The sequence below is a fragment of the Ornithorhynchus anatinus genome, chromosome 21, assembly GCF_004115215.2.
Source record: "Ornithorhynchus anatinus isolate Pmale09 chromosome 21, mOrnAna1.pri.v4, whole genome shotgun sequence".
Taxonomy (NCBI): Eukaryota; Metazoa; Chordata; class Mammalia; order Monotremata; family Ornithorhynchidae; genus Ornithorhynchus; species Ornithorhynchus anatinus.
Window position 1 is genome coordinate 3533913 of NC_041748.1, and position 16318 is coordinate 3550230.

Sequence of the window (16318 nt, forward strand, 5' to 3'; positions counted from 1 at the left end):
TAATTAGATTTCTGGAGTGGCTTTGCCGGGAGGACCTGGCTGAAAACCCCCGAGCATCTCGTAGGCCTCCCTTCTTCCAACCCCAGGATCCACACTGATAAAGACATCTGACCAGAGCAGAGTCCGTCTCTGGAGGGAAGAAGCTCTTTGATTCTGAAGTCCAGTTCAGCTTCTTCCTCCAGAAACCTGGAAAACCAAATAACCATATGGAAAGGCCGGTGCTTAGAATTCCAGAAGAATAACCATATTTGCTCTTACTCGGGTCTGGCGGGAGGTGTTTGATACACGGTTTTTTTTTTTCCTGACTCTTAGAATTGCCATGAACTTGAAAAGATGGACTTGGAAGAATGCATTCTGGTGAGTGTTTTTTTCTGGAAGAAATGTTGGGTGACTGGGCAGCGGAGATGCAGAATGGGGAATTTCCCCTAAGTATGGAGGATCCCAGATTTCTGGGGCTTACCAATCATTCCGTCGTATTTATCGAGCACTTACTGAGTGCAGAGCACTGTGCTAAGCGCTTGGGAGAGTACACTTTAACAGAGTTGGTAGACGCGTTCTCTGCCCACAACGAGCTAAAGAGTCTTCCAGGGTTGAGGCCCCTGGAAGGGGGCAGGCTGCTGTTTCCCAGCCTCCCATCTCTGGGAAAGTGCAACCCACCTAACTTCCCCCCAGCACAGCAGACAGATCCCCGAGTACCTTTCGGGGGGAAATTCCCCCCGCCCCTCAGCACGCCGGGTCACCCCAGGACGGGCAGGCCGATAGATGCCGCGCCTTTTCCGGGGATTCCTTTCACGCAGCTGCTACTGCTAAGTCCCTTCCTCCACGCACCTCCACCTCAGAGGAAAATGCTGGGAAATGTGGCTTTTCCCCCCTCGTGGGGAAAAGCGGCAGAAGACTCCTTGACAACAGGGAAAAAAAGATCGATTCCGCTGTGTTACCCTGTTTACTTGCGTAATTGCTTCCACCGCGTAACGGCCCCACTCCCATTTTGGAGGAGGAAATAAAAGATTCTTTTAATGCCACTTAATTTTCAGCAGTGAGAGCGAGGGGGGAAAAAAGGAGTCTCAGAACACAGCAAGAGGAGGAGGATGGACTTTGTTAATCGAGTGCCTAATGTACGCGACGCGCGGGAGAATGCAATAGAAGAGATGCACTCTGCAGTGCCCTCTTCCCTTCCTCTTCCCTCCATTACTCCTGTTTTCCTTAGTCTCTTTTTTCTCCTCCTCCCGTTATCGCTGGACTTAATTCGCAGATGACCCCCGTAATAGCCCCATTCCCTCTTAATGGGCGAAAAATTTTGCCTATTTGACAAATACAGTCTTTGTCGAGCCATCTCCTCTGGAACCGAGGGAGAAGTGGGCCTCTGGACCTAAGGGAACGCTGACGTGGAGCTGACTTGCCGAGTGATGCCTGAGGCTTCAGGGCTTTCACTCCTTCAGATGTTCTCAGGGAATCACAGATACGCTCTGCTTTGTTTCTGACTCCTTTTTCCTCGGTTCTCACTGTTTCTCGGGCAGAGATGCGGGGAGGTAATGGGGAGCCTGAATTCCAAGCCAAGCAGCTTGTGGGCTGGTTCCCCGACGGGCATCTTCTTCCTGCTTTACGAAGCCCGTTTGTACGCTGTCTTCAGTCGCGCTAATTTAGTCTCTCTCCCCAGATAACCGACAGCACGTTGATCCAACTCTCGGTTCACTGTCCTAGGCTGCAGGCACTGGTAAGTAGGCCTCAGCTGAGGTGTTTTACCCTTCCTCCTCCCCTCCAACCCACAGCCTGCTGAGATATTTCTTTCGGGAGCTCTACGGGTATTCCTTCACTTTGCTGCAATCTAATCTCGATTCCTGCCTCTTTTCGAAAGGTTAGTTCCAATTGAATTGGTTCAGGTCTGGGATTCGTATTTTAGAAATTGAGATGACAGTTGGATTTTCCCCCAGAAACGGCACGGCCTAGCGGGTAGAGCACGCACCTGGGAGTCAGAAGGTCGGGGGTTTTAATCCCGGCTCCGCCGCTTGTCTGCTGCGTGGCCTTGGGCAAGTCGGTTCACTTCTCTGCGCCTCAGTTCCTTCGTGTGTAAAATGGAGATGAAGACTGCGAGCCCTATGTCCGAGACTGTCCAACCCAATTATGTCGTATATATCCCAGCGCTTAGAACGGTGCCTGGAATATAGTAAGCGCTTAACAAATACTATGATTATTATTATCACCCCTCCCCTCTCAGGGATAAAAGGAAGTTGGAAAAGTCATTCATTGGAAAGGTCGGGAATAAATACAGCTTGCAAGTGCTTGAAAGTCCAACCAGAATAGGCAGTGTATTGGATACGTTTGGCCCTCAGCTCAAAGCCTTGCGTCTAGATATATGTTAATTTGCCGGGGGCTCACCCGCCTCCTCGGTCCGAACCCGGCGTGGCTAAGATGTGTCTCAGCCCACGCTGGGTGGGTCCAGGCCTCCAAGAGGCACCGCTGTCCCGGTGGGTGAGTGCTTGGGTGCGGTGGACTTGTAGGTCGCGCGGGACTCCACGAAAGCAGCCCCCCAGAGGCCCAAAACCGTCTCGGGGGGCCAGGTGGCCGGTCCAGCTTTGGCCTGGCACCTTCTGTCCTCCGGGTCGGAGAAGCAGCGGGACACTGTGGATAGAGCAAAGGCCTGGGACTCAGGAGGTCATAGGTGCTAATCCCGGCTCTGCCACTCGTCTGCTGTGTGACCTTGGGCAAGTCACTTAACTTCTCTGTGCCTCACATCTGATCTGTAAAACGAAGATTGGGACTGTGATCCCCATGTGGGCAGGGACTATGTCCAACCCAGTTTGCTTGTATCCACTCCAGCGCTTAGTACAGTGCCCGGTACGCAGTAAGCGCTTAACAAATACCATTATTAGTGGTATTATTAATAACTTGCACGTGGCAGTTCCCTGATGCCTGGGACCAGGGCACCCCAGGCGCTGCTTGAGGGGTGCCCGAAAGTGACCCATCGGCAACCGTCCCAGCGATCAATCAGCCAGTGGTATTTATTGAATGCTTACCGTGGGCAGAACACTGTACTTACCGGTTGGGAGAGGACAGTACAGCGGAGTAGGTAGGTATAGACCGTCCCTAGAGGAACGCTAGTGTGGGGAGAACACTGTATTTAACGCTTGGGAAAGGACAATATAAGAGAGTAGGTGTAAACGATCCCTCTCCGCAAGGAGCTTTCAGTCCAGAGGACCACTGATCCCGGCTCCAGGGACGGCAGAGCAGGAGCCCGGCCCGGCCGGCCAAGTGGCTACTTGGAGATTTGGGGTGGGGGACTGTGGATCCCCGGTTGGTGTGGGAAATTCCCCAAGGACCCCAGGCTGGAGAATGTGGTCGAACAACACTGCTAACAAATGATAATAATGATGTTGGTATTTGTTAAGCGCTTACTATGTGCAGAGCACTGTTCTAAGCCCTGGGGTAGACACAGGGGAATCAGGTTGTCCCACGTGGGGCTCACAGTCTTAATCCCCATTTTACAGATGAGGTAGCTGAGGCCCAGAGAAGTGAAGCGACTCACCCACAGTCACACAGCTGACAAGTGGCAGAGCCGGGATTCGAACCCATGACCTCTGACTCCCAAGCCCGTGCTCTTTCCACTGAGCCACGCTGCAATGACTGCTGTGGGGCTAGTGTCTGGTAGGCAGGGGTTGTTTCTTAAATCAGTAATAATAATAATGGTCCTTTTAAGTGCATACTAGGCGCCAAGCGCTGTTCTAAGCGCTGGGGTGATACAAGGTAATCAGGTCGGACACGGTCCCCGTCTCCCCATTTTACAGATGAGGTAAGTGAGGCCCAGAGAAGCTCAGTGACGTTCCCAAGGTCACACGGCAGACACGTGGTGGAGCTGGGATTAGAACCCAGGACCATCTGACTCCCAGGCCCGTGCTCTATCGATTAAGCCACGCTGCTCCTCTATCAGTCAGTCATTGCATTTACTGAGCGCTTACGTGTTCACAGTACTGTACCAATTGCTTGGGAGAGTACGATACGACAGCGTCGGTAGATATATCCCGTACCCACCGTAAATTTACAGTCTAGAGGGGGAGACGGCCATTAATATAAATAAATTACAGGTGTGTACGTAAGTGCTGTGGAGCTGAGAGAGGGGTGAATAAAGGGAGAAAATCCAAGTTGTAAGGGCAACGCAGAAGGGAGTGGGAGAAGAGGAAATGAGGGCTTAGTCAGGAAAGGCCTCTTCCTGGCAAGTGTATTGGAGATGCAGCATGGTTGTCCCAACAAATTCTGTCTAATCCAGGTGGATGCGCTTCTAATTGGGGATTAGCACGGATCGGGGGGGACATTCGGTGCCGTTCTTTAATTGTTCAGCGTTGTTGTCGGGTTTCGATTGGCCACAGACCTCAACCAGCTTGTGGGGGTTGGGTGGGAGGGGGTAGGATGCCAAAATATTCTTGAGGGAGGCAGGGAAGCCCCACGATCCCTACTGGTCTCTTTTCAGTTAATAATAATGTTGGTATTTGTTAAGCGCTTACTATGTGCAAAGCACTGTTCTGAGCGCTGGGGTAGACACAGGGGAATCAGGTTGTCCCACGTGAGGCTCACAGTTAATCCCCGTTTTACAGATGAGGTCACTGAGGCCCAGAGAAGTGAAGCGACTCGCCCACAGTCACCCAGCTGACAGGCGGCAGAGCCGGGAGTCGAGCTCACGACCTCTGACTCCAAAGCCCGGGCTCTTTCCACCGAGCCACGCTGCTTCTCTAATCGATGAATGCTACTCAGTGAACCCCCGCTGTGAACAGAGCATTGTGCTAAGCATTGGGGGAGGACAGTGGAATCCTGCCCTCAAGGAATTTACAGTCTAGCAGGGGAGAGGGACACTAAGATAAATTACGGGTAGAGGGAGCGGGACTCTGTTGGAGTAGATTATCGTTTATCTACCTCAGTGCTTAGAACGGCGCTTGGCCCGTAGTAAGCGCTGAAGAAATGCCACTGTGATTTTTAGTGTGCTTTTAATGGTATTTGTCAAGTGCTTACTAGGTACCAGGCACTGTCCTAAGCGCTGGGGGAAGATAGGAGCCGATCGGGTTGGGCACGGTCCGTATCCCACTCGGGACTCGCAATCTTAACCCTCATTTTACAGAGGAGATAATAATGTCGGTATTTGTTAAGCGCTTACTATGTGCAAAGCACTGTTCTGAGCGCTGGGGTAGACACAGGGGAATTGCCCACGGTCACCCAGCCGACGAGTGGCGGAGCTGGGAACGGATCCAAAATCCTAAGAGACGGAGAAGGGAGGGTGGTTAGGGGAAATGAGGGCTTAGTCAGGGAAGGCCTCTTGGAGGAGATGTCATTTTTAGGAGGGTTTTGAAGGATTGTCGGCTATGAAGGGGAATTGGGTTCCGGTCCAGGGGGAGGGCGTGGGAAAGGGGTCAGTGGCGAAATAGAAGAGATCAAGAGGGTAGGACGGGATCAGGGGAGCAAAGTACGCAGGCCGGGTTGTAGTAGGGGATCAGCGAGATGAGGTGGGAGGGGGGAGGACTGATTGAGGGCCTTGAAGCCGACGGTAAGGAGGGTTCCCTTTCGAGTCCTTTATTCAGATGCTCTTCTGCCTTATTCCGAAAAGCACCCAAGTCCGGCGTGCTCCCCGCGCCCACCCCCGGAGGATTCTGGACCTCTCTGCCCCGGGGCTATTAGGAGCTTCCTGGGCTAGGAGACTCTTAATAAGCTCAAGGATTGTCATAATGGCCGAATGGTGTTTGTCTTCCCCCGAGACCTCCCTTCCTTCCTCCCGCCCCCCCCCCCCCTCCGTTCCGGGACGCCTGTTATAAAGAGATTACAGAAATCCCAGGAGGCTTAACCCCTCCACGACTAGGGTTCGACAGACGGCGAAGGAGCCGAGCGGTTGGGCTCAGCCTGCTGGGTGCGCGCTTTCCGTCGGTGGCCACGGCGAGGGTTAAGGGCCAGCTAAAGCCCCCTCGGGAAGATCAGGGGCCTGGGCGACAGCCAGTCCCGACCCTTAATGCCGAGCTCATTAGCCGCTCCCAATTCGGCTACTGCGGGGTGGAAATTAAAGGGGATCAGTCGGTCGCTGGTCCATAGGCGCTCCAGGTGAGGACGGGGGGGAGGTGGGGGCGGAGGGAAGCTGTAGGCAGGAGAGAGGAATCGCAACTAACCAAACGTAGTCGTCGCTCGAGGCCCCAGGAGTAAATCCCAAGTCGGCAGCCGTCTGGTAGGGCAGCTTGGTGTAGTGGCTCGAACCCGGGCCCGGGAGTCAGAGGACTTGGGTTCCAATCCCAGCTCCACCACCCATCTGCCGGGTGACCTTGGGCGAGTCACTTCTCTGCGCCTCAGGCGGTGGACGGGCGGCTCAGGTTTGGATGGAGGGAACCCGTTGGGTTTGGTGAAAGTTCAGGATCTAGTGGATCTTTCCAACTCGTTTTTCCCAATACGTTGATTTTAAGGTACTCCTAGTTAGGCGACTGACTTTTCTACGCAGAGCGAGGCCCAGGATCCCCGTTAGAGGTTGGGCTCGAGACCATCGAGCTCCTTGAGGGCAGGACCGTGTCTTCCACTTGAGTCGAATCCCCCACCTCCCAAGGGCCCAGTACAGGGCTCTGCCGTCCTAGCGGCCCTGGGACAGGAAGGCGTCGGAAAATGTTGGCGAAGGAAGGGTTGAGTGACCCAGGGAACAGCCGTGGGTGGGGCCGGACTTCCGACTTTTGGGCTGGAAAATCGCCCTCCTTAAAAGAGTTGGCCACCGGCCAACAGGCCCCCTTAATCATAAGTCCCGCGAGAAAGCTAGTTGTGTCGGCAGATGGTTTAGCAGGGGAAGCAGATGAGGAAATCGGTGAGTGTGTCATCTGCCGACGCTTTATTGTACTCATCGCACCTACTGCACTGTACTTTTGTACTGTACTAAGCACTTGGGAAAGCGGTGTAAGATAGAGTTGGTCGACGTCATCCCCGCTCCCAGAGAGCTTCCGGGCTGCGAGGACATATACGTAAGTGCCGTGGAGCTGGATCCATCGATAGAGAAGCAGCGTGGCTCGGCGGAAAGAGGCCGGGCTTGGGAGTCGGAGGTCATGGGTTGGAATCCCGGCTCTGCCACTTGTCAGCTGTGTGACTGTGGGCAAGTCACTTCACTTCTCTGGGCCTCAGTTACCTCATCTAGGAAATGGGGAATAACTGTGATTCCCCTGTATCTACCCCAGCGCTTAGAACGGTGCTCTGCACATAGTAAGCGCTTAACAAATACCAACATTATTATTATTAACAAAGTGCTTAAGGAGTATACAGCCAAGAGTCGACTGAAGCTCTTTTTGGGTGGGTAACATGTCCGAGTCTGGTATGTCGTACTCTCCCAAGCGCTTTACGGTACTGTGCACACGATAAATGATAACTATGACATGCGGGTTTAATCAGGAAAGGCCTTTTTGGAGGAGGTGTGATTTTTCGGGAGGGTTTTAAGTGGGGGAGAGCGGTGGATTGTCGGATCCGAAGAGGGAGTTCTGGGCCCGAGGGAGGATGCGGGCAAGGGGATGGCGGCGAGATGGGTGAAATTGAGATAGAGAGTAGGTTGGCGTCTGGAAGAGCGGAATGTGCAGATCGGGCTGTAGTCGGAGAGCGGCGAGGTGAGGTAGGAGGGGGTGAGCTGATCGAATGCCTTAAAGACCGGTAAGGAATCTCTGATGGACGCAGAGGTGGATGGGCAACCACCGGAAGTTCTTGAGGACTGGGGAAGCGTGGCCTGAACCGTTTTGTCAGAAAAGTGATCCGGGCAGCAGAGTGAAGTAGGGATGGGAAGGGGGCGAGGCAGGAGGGAAGTCAAGGAGGGAAGTGAGTGCTTGGATCGGTGCGGAACGTCGTTCGGACGGAGAGGGACGGGCAGATTCTAGAGATGTTGTGCGATTGGAACGGACGGGATTTCGGGACAGATTGAAGGTGCGGATTGAATTAGAGGTTGAGGATCATGCCAGGGCGATAACTGGAGAGGGCAGTGGGGTCACAGGAGGGGCTCCGTGGATGTGTTTGAAAGCACTGGGGAAGGAACCATGAGAAAATGAGCTATTGATGGTAGTCACGGAGGGAAGAAGACCGGGAGCCCCATGTGAGACCTGGACTGTGCCCAACCTGATTATCCTCTATCTACACCAGCGCCTAGAACGGTGCCTGCCACAAAATAAGGCCTTAATCAACACCGTAGAAGAAAGAAGGGAGGCAGCAATTGTTTTGAAAGATGCCGAGGGATGGGGCGTGGAAGTGACGGTGGAGGGGGTAGAGTTTTGAGAGGAGGCGGGAGATCTTCTCTTGAGATACTGCTGGGAAAGATGGGAGAGTCGAAGAGGGGGCCGGAGGAGAGAGGGACCAGGGAGAGCGCGTCTGATGTTTTCCGTTTTACCGGCGAAGGATATGGCCAGGTCGTCAGGGGCGAGAGATGGGGAAACGGGGCGGGGGGTTGGAGGAAGGAGTTAGGAGACTGAAACAGGTGGCAGGGTCGGTGGGCACAGGAGTTACTAAGGATAGAGAAGTATGGTTTCTGGGAAGGAGGCAGGGCAAAATGAAAGCAGGCGATGACGGAGGGGGTTGGCCGGGGCCTGGGTCTCCACCGGCAGCGCTTAGTAGCTGGTGCCCAAGAGCGGAGGAAGCCAACTGGGGGGGCGAAGGCGGAGGGGTTTGCCCCACGTCAGAGGAGCGGAAGCTCCCTCACCCCTCCAGCCTCGAAACCGTTTCTAAAATTCCCCCCTTTTGAATCCTTCTGGCCTGCCCCTCTCCCCAGCCTGAGGCAGGAGCCAGATGTCACCCTTTTTAACCATTGCCCAGAGCGTCTGCAGGGCAAGGGAATGCGTCTACCAACTCGGTCGTTTTGTGCCCATCCAAGCGCTTAGTACAGTGCTCTGCACGCAGCAAGTGCTCAGCAGATACCATCGATGAATTGATTGCTCTGACTCTTGCGTTGCTGGACCCTCGGGGCCATAATCTCCCCTGCCTGCTCTCTGACTTCCGGAGAACGGGGAGGAAAGCTTACCTGCTTCGTATTCACCTCTGCCCCTGGGGCAGGTCAGATACTCAGTCACCCCTTTCCTCCTCCTCCTCCTCCTCCTCCTCCTCCATGGTATTTTTTGAGGGCTTACAGTGTGCAGAGCACCGACCTAAGCACCTGGGAGAGGACGGTACAAGTTGACAGACGGGTTCCCTGCCCACAACAAGCTGACAGCCTGCGCCATCCTAACGGTTGGTTCATTCATTCTAAGGTATTTATTGAGCACTTCCTGTGTGCCGAGCACTGTACTAAGCACTTGGGACAGTACAGTGGGTTCTTCCTTTACCCAGATCCACAGCCAGCTGGTAAGGCAATGTGGCCCAATGGCTAGAGCCCAGGCCTGGGAGTCGGGGGACCTGGGCGCTAATCTCCGTCACCCGTCCGCTGCGTCCTTGGGCAAGTCACTTCTCGGTGCCTCAGTTAACTCGTTTGTAAAATGGGGATTGAGATGCCCCATGTGGGACAGGGACTGTGTCTGACCCAATTAGCTTGTATGTACCCCGGCGCTTAGCAGAGTGCCTGGCACATAGTAAGCGCTTAGCAAATACCACAATAATTATCATCAAGGCAATCCTGGGTGGCGATACTAGGCTGGATGGGAATATAGGGCTCTTGCTTCGGTGAACTCAACGAAGTAGCGTTTATTGAGCGCACACGTGATGTGGGACACTTGCGAGGCAGCGGGACCGAGTGGATAGAGCACGGGGCTGGAAGTCAGAGGACCTGGGTTCTAATGAGAAGCAGCGTGGCTCAGTGGAAAGAGCCCGGGCTTTGGAGTCATAGGTCATGGGTTCGAATCCCGGCTCTGCCACTTGTCCCCTGTGTGACCGTGGCCAAGTCACTTCACGGCCTCAGTTCCCTCATCTGTAAAATGGGGATTAAAACTGTGAGCCCCACGTGGGACAACCTGATGCCCCTGGGTCGACCCCGGCGCTTAGAACAGTGCTCTGCACATAGTAAGCGCTTAACAAATACCAACATTATTATTATTATTATTATTAATCCCAGCTCCGCCACTTGCCTGCTATGTGATTTTTTGGGGGGCGGGTCACTTCACGTCTCTGTGCCTTGGCTCTCTCATCTGCAAAATGGAGATTTAGTATCTGTGCTCCCTCCAACTCGGGCTGCAAACTCCAAGTGGGACCTTCATTCAGTCGTATTTATTGAGCGCTTACTGTGTGCAGAGCACTCTACTAAGCGCTGGGAAAGTACGGTCCGGCAACAGATTAGTATAGCCTTAGTAGAATGCTCGCTACGTAGTAAGCACTTAATACCACACTTATTCTAACTCTGTTGTATTATATTCTCCCAAGGGCTAAGTACAGTGCTCTGCACATAGGAAGCGCTCAATAAATACCATCGATCCATTACTGTTAAGTACAGAATCGCCATTTGTTAAACGACCCCCTCCCCGTAAGGAGCTTATACTATAACTCCCGCGGGAGACAAATTTAAACCGTTTACCACACTGTCAAAATAAATCACTTGAGCAGAGATGAATACACGAGTGCCAGGGAGGTTTTTTTTTTTAAAAAAAATTTTCAAGCGTCGAGTTGGCTGAAAGGATGGTGTGGCTCGGGGGGGCTGGGAAGTTTAATCAGAGAGATGGAGGAGGAGGAGGTGGGATTTTAGGAGGGAATTGAATCCGGGGAGACCCGCGGGGTGGCGGATGTGTGGAAGGAGGGAGCCCTGAGCCAAGGGGACAGGGGAGGGGCAGTCAAGAGCGGTAGGAGGTTGGCCAGCTTCTGTCTCGCGCCTCCCCAGGTAGAATTCCCCCGGAAGGATCTGGTTGCCTTAATCGTTGTCCTTTTTCAGCGCCGACTCTGTGCCGAGCACTGTACCAAGCGCTGGGGTAGATGGAAGATCATCAGGCCCGGTGACGGGAGAGCGCTTGGAGAGTAGCCCCGGCTCTCTGAAAGCCTCCTTTCCAAATCGGGTTCGTTTTACCTTGCGTCGCTTTTCTCGAGGTCCTGGTAGGAGTTTGGCCTGGGAGGGGCGGAGACGGTGGGTTGGGGTCTAGAGGTTAAAGAGCAGGTATGGAAGGCGGGGCCGCGTTCTGATAGATGATGATCGTTGTGGTGTTTAAGTGCTTACTGTGTTCTAGGCATTGTTCATCCATTCAATAGTATTCATTGAGCGCTTACCTTGTGCAGAGCACTGGACTGAGCGCTTGGAATGGACGATTGTTCTGAGCGGTGGGGTGGGGTTTAAGCCTGGGGGCCCCACTGTCCAGCTTGATTTACTTGTATCTACCCTAGTGCTCGGTACAGTGCTTGGCACAGAGTATTTGACAAATGCCACAATCATTATTATTGCAAGCCAATCGAGGTGGACACAGCCCCTGTCGCCTCCCCCGACCACGGGCTCCCAGTCTGCAGCGCGGCTCAGTGGAAGGTGCCTGGGCTTGGGAGTCAGAGGACGTGGGTTCGAATCCCAGCTCCGCCGCTTGTCAGCTGTGTGACGGTGGGCAAGTCCCTTCACTTCTCTGTGCCTCAGGTACCTCATCTGGAAAATGGGGATTAAGACTGTGAGCTTCACGTGGGGTAACCTGATTACCCAGTATCTACCCCAGCGCTTAGAACAGTGCTCTGCACATAGCGCTTAACAGATACCAACATTATTATTATTATTATTATTATTAAGCCTCATTTTACGGATGAAAGAACTGAGGCCCAGAGAAGTGGAATGATTTGCCCAGGGTCACCCAGCAGACAGGTGGTGGAATTAGAATCCTGGTCCTCCTGGCTCCCAGGCCCGTTCTCTATCCGCTAGGCCAGGAGACGCGGGGAGCCAGTGAAGGGTTTAGAGGAGAGCTGCGGCCGAGCTACGCTCCGGGAAGACGTCCCGGACAGCAGTGGGTTCTACGGTTCGGAGCGGGGAGAGGCTGGAGGCGGGGAGACCGGGGAGGAGGCCGCCGGGAACCTGGACGGAGAGGACGGGGGGAGGTGGGGGCGACGGGGCGCGAAGCCGGGCAGTGGACTGGAGGGAGGGGGTTCGAAAGACAGCAAGAGTTGAGGATGGCCCCGAGGTGGAGAGCTAATTCGGGAGTTGGGTTCGAGCCCCCCTGCTCCGGCCCGGGCGTCCTCAGCGGAGCCCTAGACGGGCGCTCCCCGCGGGTCCGTCCGTTTCAGAGCCTGTCCCACTGCGAGCTGATCACGGACGACGGCATCCTGCACTTGAGCAGCAGCCCCTGTGGGCAGGAGAGGCTGCAGGTGCTGGAGCTGGACAACTGCCTGCTCATCACGGACGTGACCCTGGAGCACCTGGAGAGCTGCCGCAGCCTGGAGAGGATCGAGCTCTACGACTGCCAGCAGGTCACGCGGGCCGGCATCAAGAGGATCCGGGTAAGGGCCGGGCCCCCGGCGGGGTGGGACGTGGGGGAGCGGGGGAGACGATTCCCTTCCCGAGGTCTCGGGTCCCAACCGGAAGCCGGTCGGCTTGGGGGGCGAGGGACGGCGGGGAGGCCGCGCTTCCCCGCGTCCCCCGGGGCCGGTGCCCTCTGCCCTCCTTGGCCGTGAACAATAGCCCAACTGCCCCATTTGCCCTGCTGGAGCCCACCCACCGCTGCCCGGGTAGGGGTCTCCGACCCGGGGTGATTTTTCTTCTCCCCATCCCTGCCGACGGAGCCGGTTTCCGTCTCCCCGAACTGAAGTGCCCGTGGAAGGGTCTGGTGCCTCGATTTAATGGCGGTCCTTTTTCAGGGCCCATTCCGTGCCGAGCGCCGTACTGAGCGCCGGGGCAGATACAAGATCATGAGGCTCGACGCCGCGCGAGTGGTTTTGAGAGTAGGCCCGGCTCTCTGAAATCCTCCTTTTCCACATCTGGTTCGTTTTCTCTCTCCTCCCTTTTCTCGGCCCGGTCGTGATGGCCCGGGAGTGCGATTCCGCACCCCGGTCGACCCGGGAACGTGTCCCTGGATGGAATCAGCCCCACAGCGATGCCTCGGTTCCGGGGCTCTGAAAGCAACTGTGTCGGGAAACAGCGTGGAGCTCTGCTCCTCTCCCCGACCGGGGACGTTTCCCAATCATGCCGGGAGGACTTTCCCGGCGATGATAATTACGGCATGTGTTAAGCGCTGACTGTATGTCGAACACCGTACTAAGCGTCGGGTAGGTACAAGCTAACCAGGTTGGACCCAGTCCTTGCCCCGACGTGGGGCTCGCAGTCTAAGCAGGAGGGATAATCTGATCCCATTTAACAGGTGAAAGGAACCGAGTCACCCTAAGTGACTGGTCCAAGCAGGCACGTGGCGGAGCCGCTGCTTAGTACAGTGCACGGCACCTAGTGAGCGCTTAACAATACCACTAAAAATGGAAAAAAAAAAAACCAGCTCGTGAACCTCTACAGATCACGAACCAAGTTTAGGGGCACCCGATTTTATTTTTGTAAGATGGAAACCGATTCCCCCAACAGCCAGCGTCATTCCTTCAAAATTGGAAAGCGGGGCCTCTCTCCGGTTAGACGAGGTCCACCTGCGCTGGCTGTGTACCCGGTCTTCTTTTTTTGGGATCTGGATTATGCCCAGAGAGCGGGTGGGTCCCAGGCAGGCTCTGCCCCCCCTCCGTCCCCAGGTCGCAAAGGGTCACCTGCCAGCGGGGACCGGGGTCCAGGGGCTCCCAGGCTCCGGCGAGGCGCAGCCCTCCCCCCGGCGCCGTCCGGTCGGTCTGCCCCGAGTCCCCCTCGGCGGGCGGAGCCGGGCGACGGGCGTCTTGCGTCTCGTCCGCAGGCCCACCTCCCAGACGTCAAAGTCCACGCTTACTTCGCCCCGGTCACGCCGCCTCCCTCGGTCGGGGGGAGCGGGCAGCGGCTCTGCAGATGCTGCGTCATCCTTTGACGGGAGAGGCGGGAGCGCTCCCTCCCACAGACGTTGGGCCGCCGGACGTCGCCCCCTCCCCACCCCCCGACCCCGGAGAGCCGACGGGAGAGCGCTTCGACCTCACGCCCGCTCCGGTCGGCCGTTCCCCTCGGGACGGAGCCCCCGTCCACCGAGGCGGCGTCGAGGTAAAAGAGACCCATCCCTCGGCCGCCGCCGGCTTCTCGCCGCCTCCCCCGACGGGCCGGGAGGGCCGCGGGGGAGAGGCCTCGGAAAGCTGCCGAACCGCCTCCTTCTCTAAGGTCACACCTCGTACATCCTCGGCGTCGCTAAACATCTCTCGCCCTAAGGACCGACCGACGGACGCGAGCACGAGGTGAGCAGGTCGGGGGAGACCGCTTGAGCCAGGGTCACGGCTCCCACGCCCCCCTCTCCCCGCAGGTCCCCCAGGCTTGGAAATCCTCCTCGTCGAGCGGAGGTCCCCAAGCAGCCGTCTCAAAACCCGGAGAGACCCCGGGGAGGGCTTAGCGGAGACCAGGGGGACGAGGCCCTCGCCGCTCGATAAAACTCACGACCCCGCTGGCCGAAAAGCGTCCCGTTTCCGGCCGGGAACGTTTCGGGCTGGCGAAAACCACCCCTCTGGATTCCGGGAACCAGAGGGCCGGTTTTCTACGCCCGCCGCCTCCGAGGAGAGACCCCGGACGCTCCGTTTCGAGTCGGGGTGAAGGGCTCCCGGCTAGATGTGAGCCGTCGAGTAACGGGGTCCGCTCCCAGCCCAAGGTGGAAAGAAGCGGGACGCCCGAACCTCGGCCTCGTGGTTGCCGGGACCGATCGTCCCGGGCGCGGAGCGGCGTTGCCCTGGACGCGCAGCCGGGGGTGCGTGTGGCGGCGGGGGAGGCGTGCTCGTCGGCTCAGTTTGCGGGACACTCACCTTATTCCGAAAAATGTATAGGCCTTCCTTCCATCCGATCAAAATGTGGACATGGTGACGAGGCAGCGTTTTCTCTCATGGCTTCTTCTTCCTCCGTCCGTAAGTGTGACCTTTAGGGCCAAATCACCGACTCCGTTCTGAATTCGTATTTCGATAGTGGATCGCCTCATCCTCCTTCACCCTCCCGCCCCCCCCCCCCCCCGGAAAGCCTTGGTGGGGGGAGTCCTCGTCTGATTTGCCGTACGTCGGTACGTGTCGGGCCGTTTTACTCCCAGAGATGAAATGTGTCCTTTAATGAGCGTCAAGTGTGGAGGACTTCACGCCGTTGGCCTGTTTGCTTTCCCCACCTGGCACAACCCAAAAGAGCCAGAGCTGGAGGGCCACGACCCTCGACTCTGAACGGTTTGGGTCGACCGGTAAAACTCCAGTAATTGGGGACTCATAATCTCGTGTGCGCGCGCGCACGATTTGGCGGTAACTGTTAAGGAGAGTTGAACGTCCACACCCGCTGTGTGAAACCAGTTTCTGACTGATGTAGGAAAGTCATTTAAATAAACAATCAGCTCATCCACAGACTTGCGCTTCAGTGATTTCAATGGAGAGCCGGGCCCCGCCGCCGAAACGGAGCTGCTGCCGGGGAGAGCGCGTGAGGACGCCGGCGCTGGAGTCGGGGGTCAGTATTCCCTTAGATGAGTTTCTGCCGGAGGAGGGAAAGGGAATTTAAAACCCCAACTCCCGTCTGCCCGAGGGAGGCCGAAAAACCCACCCGGCGTCCTTGGGAGACGCTGCCCAGGGGCAGGAATTACAAACCAGCGGCACGGGGACGGAGTGATTGGAAAACATTTATTATACGGAAATGTGTACACCCGACTATTTAAAAACCAAACGGCCCGCGGCCGGTGCCGTCGCTTGCTGATCTCCAGTGACGGGGAGGGTTAAGACTGTACGGTTTTTCGGCGCAATCTGAACCTTCCCTCCAGAGATTCTCTTCTCCCCGCTCCCTTTCCGCCAGCCGAAATGGCCCAGGTCCCTGCCGGTACCCAAAGGGAGGAGCATCAGATAAAGCAGAAACAAATACTTAACAGGAGTCACGGGCTTCCGCTTGGCTTCGATGAAAAGCGTTTTCCTTTTTCAGTGCGCAAAACAGAGAACAAGCTTCCGGGGTTTAAAAGGCAATAGAGATGTCGGATAGGCAATGGTTTCTGGTGCGTGCTAAACTCTTAATCCAATTCTGACCGCGACAGGCAAAGGCATTTCTCCTAAGGTACTGGGTGTTTCTCCTCAACTGCTGGAGGCATTCGACGACTCCTCTACTTTTCTACGCCTGAGAATCAATCGGTTGAGTGAGCACTGGTGGCAACAAGTATCAGGGGACGAGAACAGGGGGACGAAGGAGACCTAGCAATCCAAAAAAGGGGCTTATCTTATTCACCGACGACTCCCTGGACCCTGTTTTTAGACGTGCATTGCTTTAAGCTTACCGTTTGTGGATGAAAGGATCCAAGACCCCGGAAGAGTACTTGCCCACAGACTGTTTTAGTCCTGTCGCCCTCCCCCCCCCCGATCCCGC

At 56.0% G+C, this 16318-nt stretch overlaps 1 protein-coding gene across 4 annotated transcripts in view; it reads left to right on the forward strand.

Moving 5' to 3' along the window:
- FBXL2 (F-box and leucine rich repeat protein 2) overlaps window positions 1-16313 on the forward strand; it is an 86407-nt gene extending 70094 nt beyond the window's left edge. For 2 of the 4 annotated variants that reach the window (XM_029049455.1, XM_029049456.1), the window contains 4 exons: window positions 313-357; window positions 1658-1714; window positions 12136-12348; window positions 13731-15323. In XM_029049455.1, the coding sequence (XP_028905288.1) occupies window positions 313-357; window positions 1658-1714; window positions 12136-12348; window positions 13731-13838 (423 nt within the window). In that variant the 3' untranslated portion in view covers window positions 13839-15323. Of the gene's footprint in view, window positions 1-312; window positions 358-1657; window positions 1715-12135; window positions 12349-13730 lie in introns of all 4 variants that reach the window. The other 2 variants (XR_003754234.1, XR_005661249.1) reach the window with 2 other exon arrangements.
- The last annotated feature ends 5 nt before the right edge of the window (window positions 16314-16318 follow it).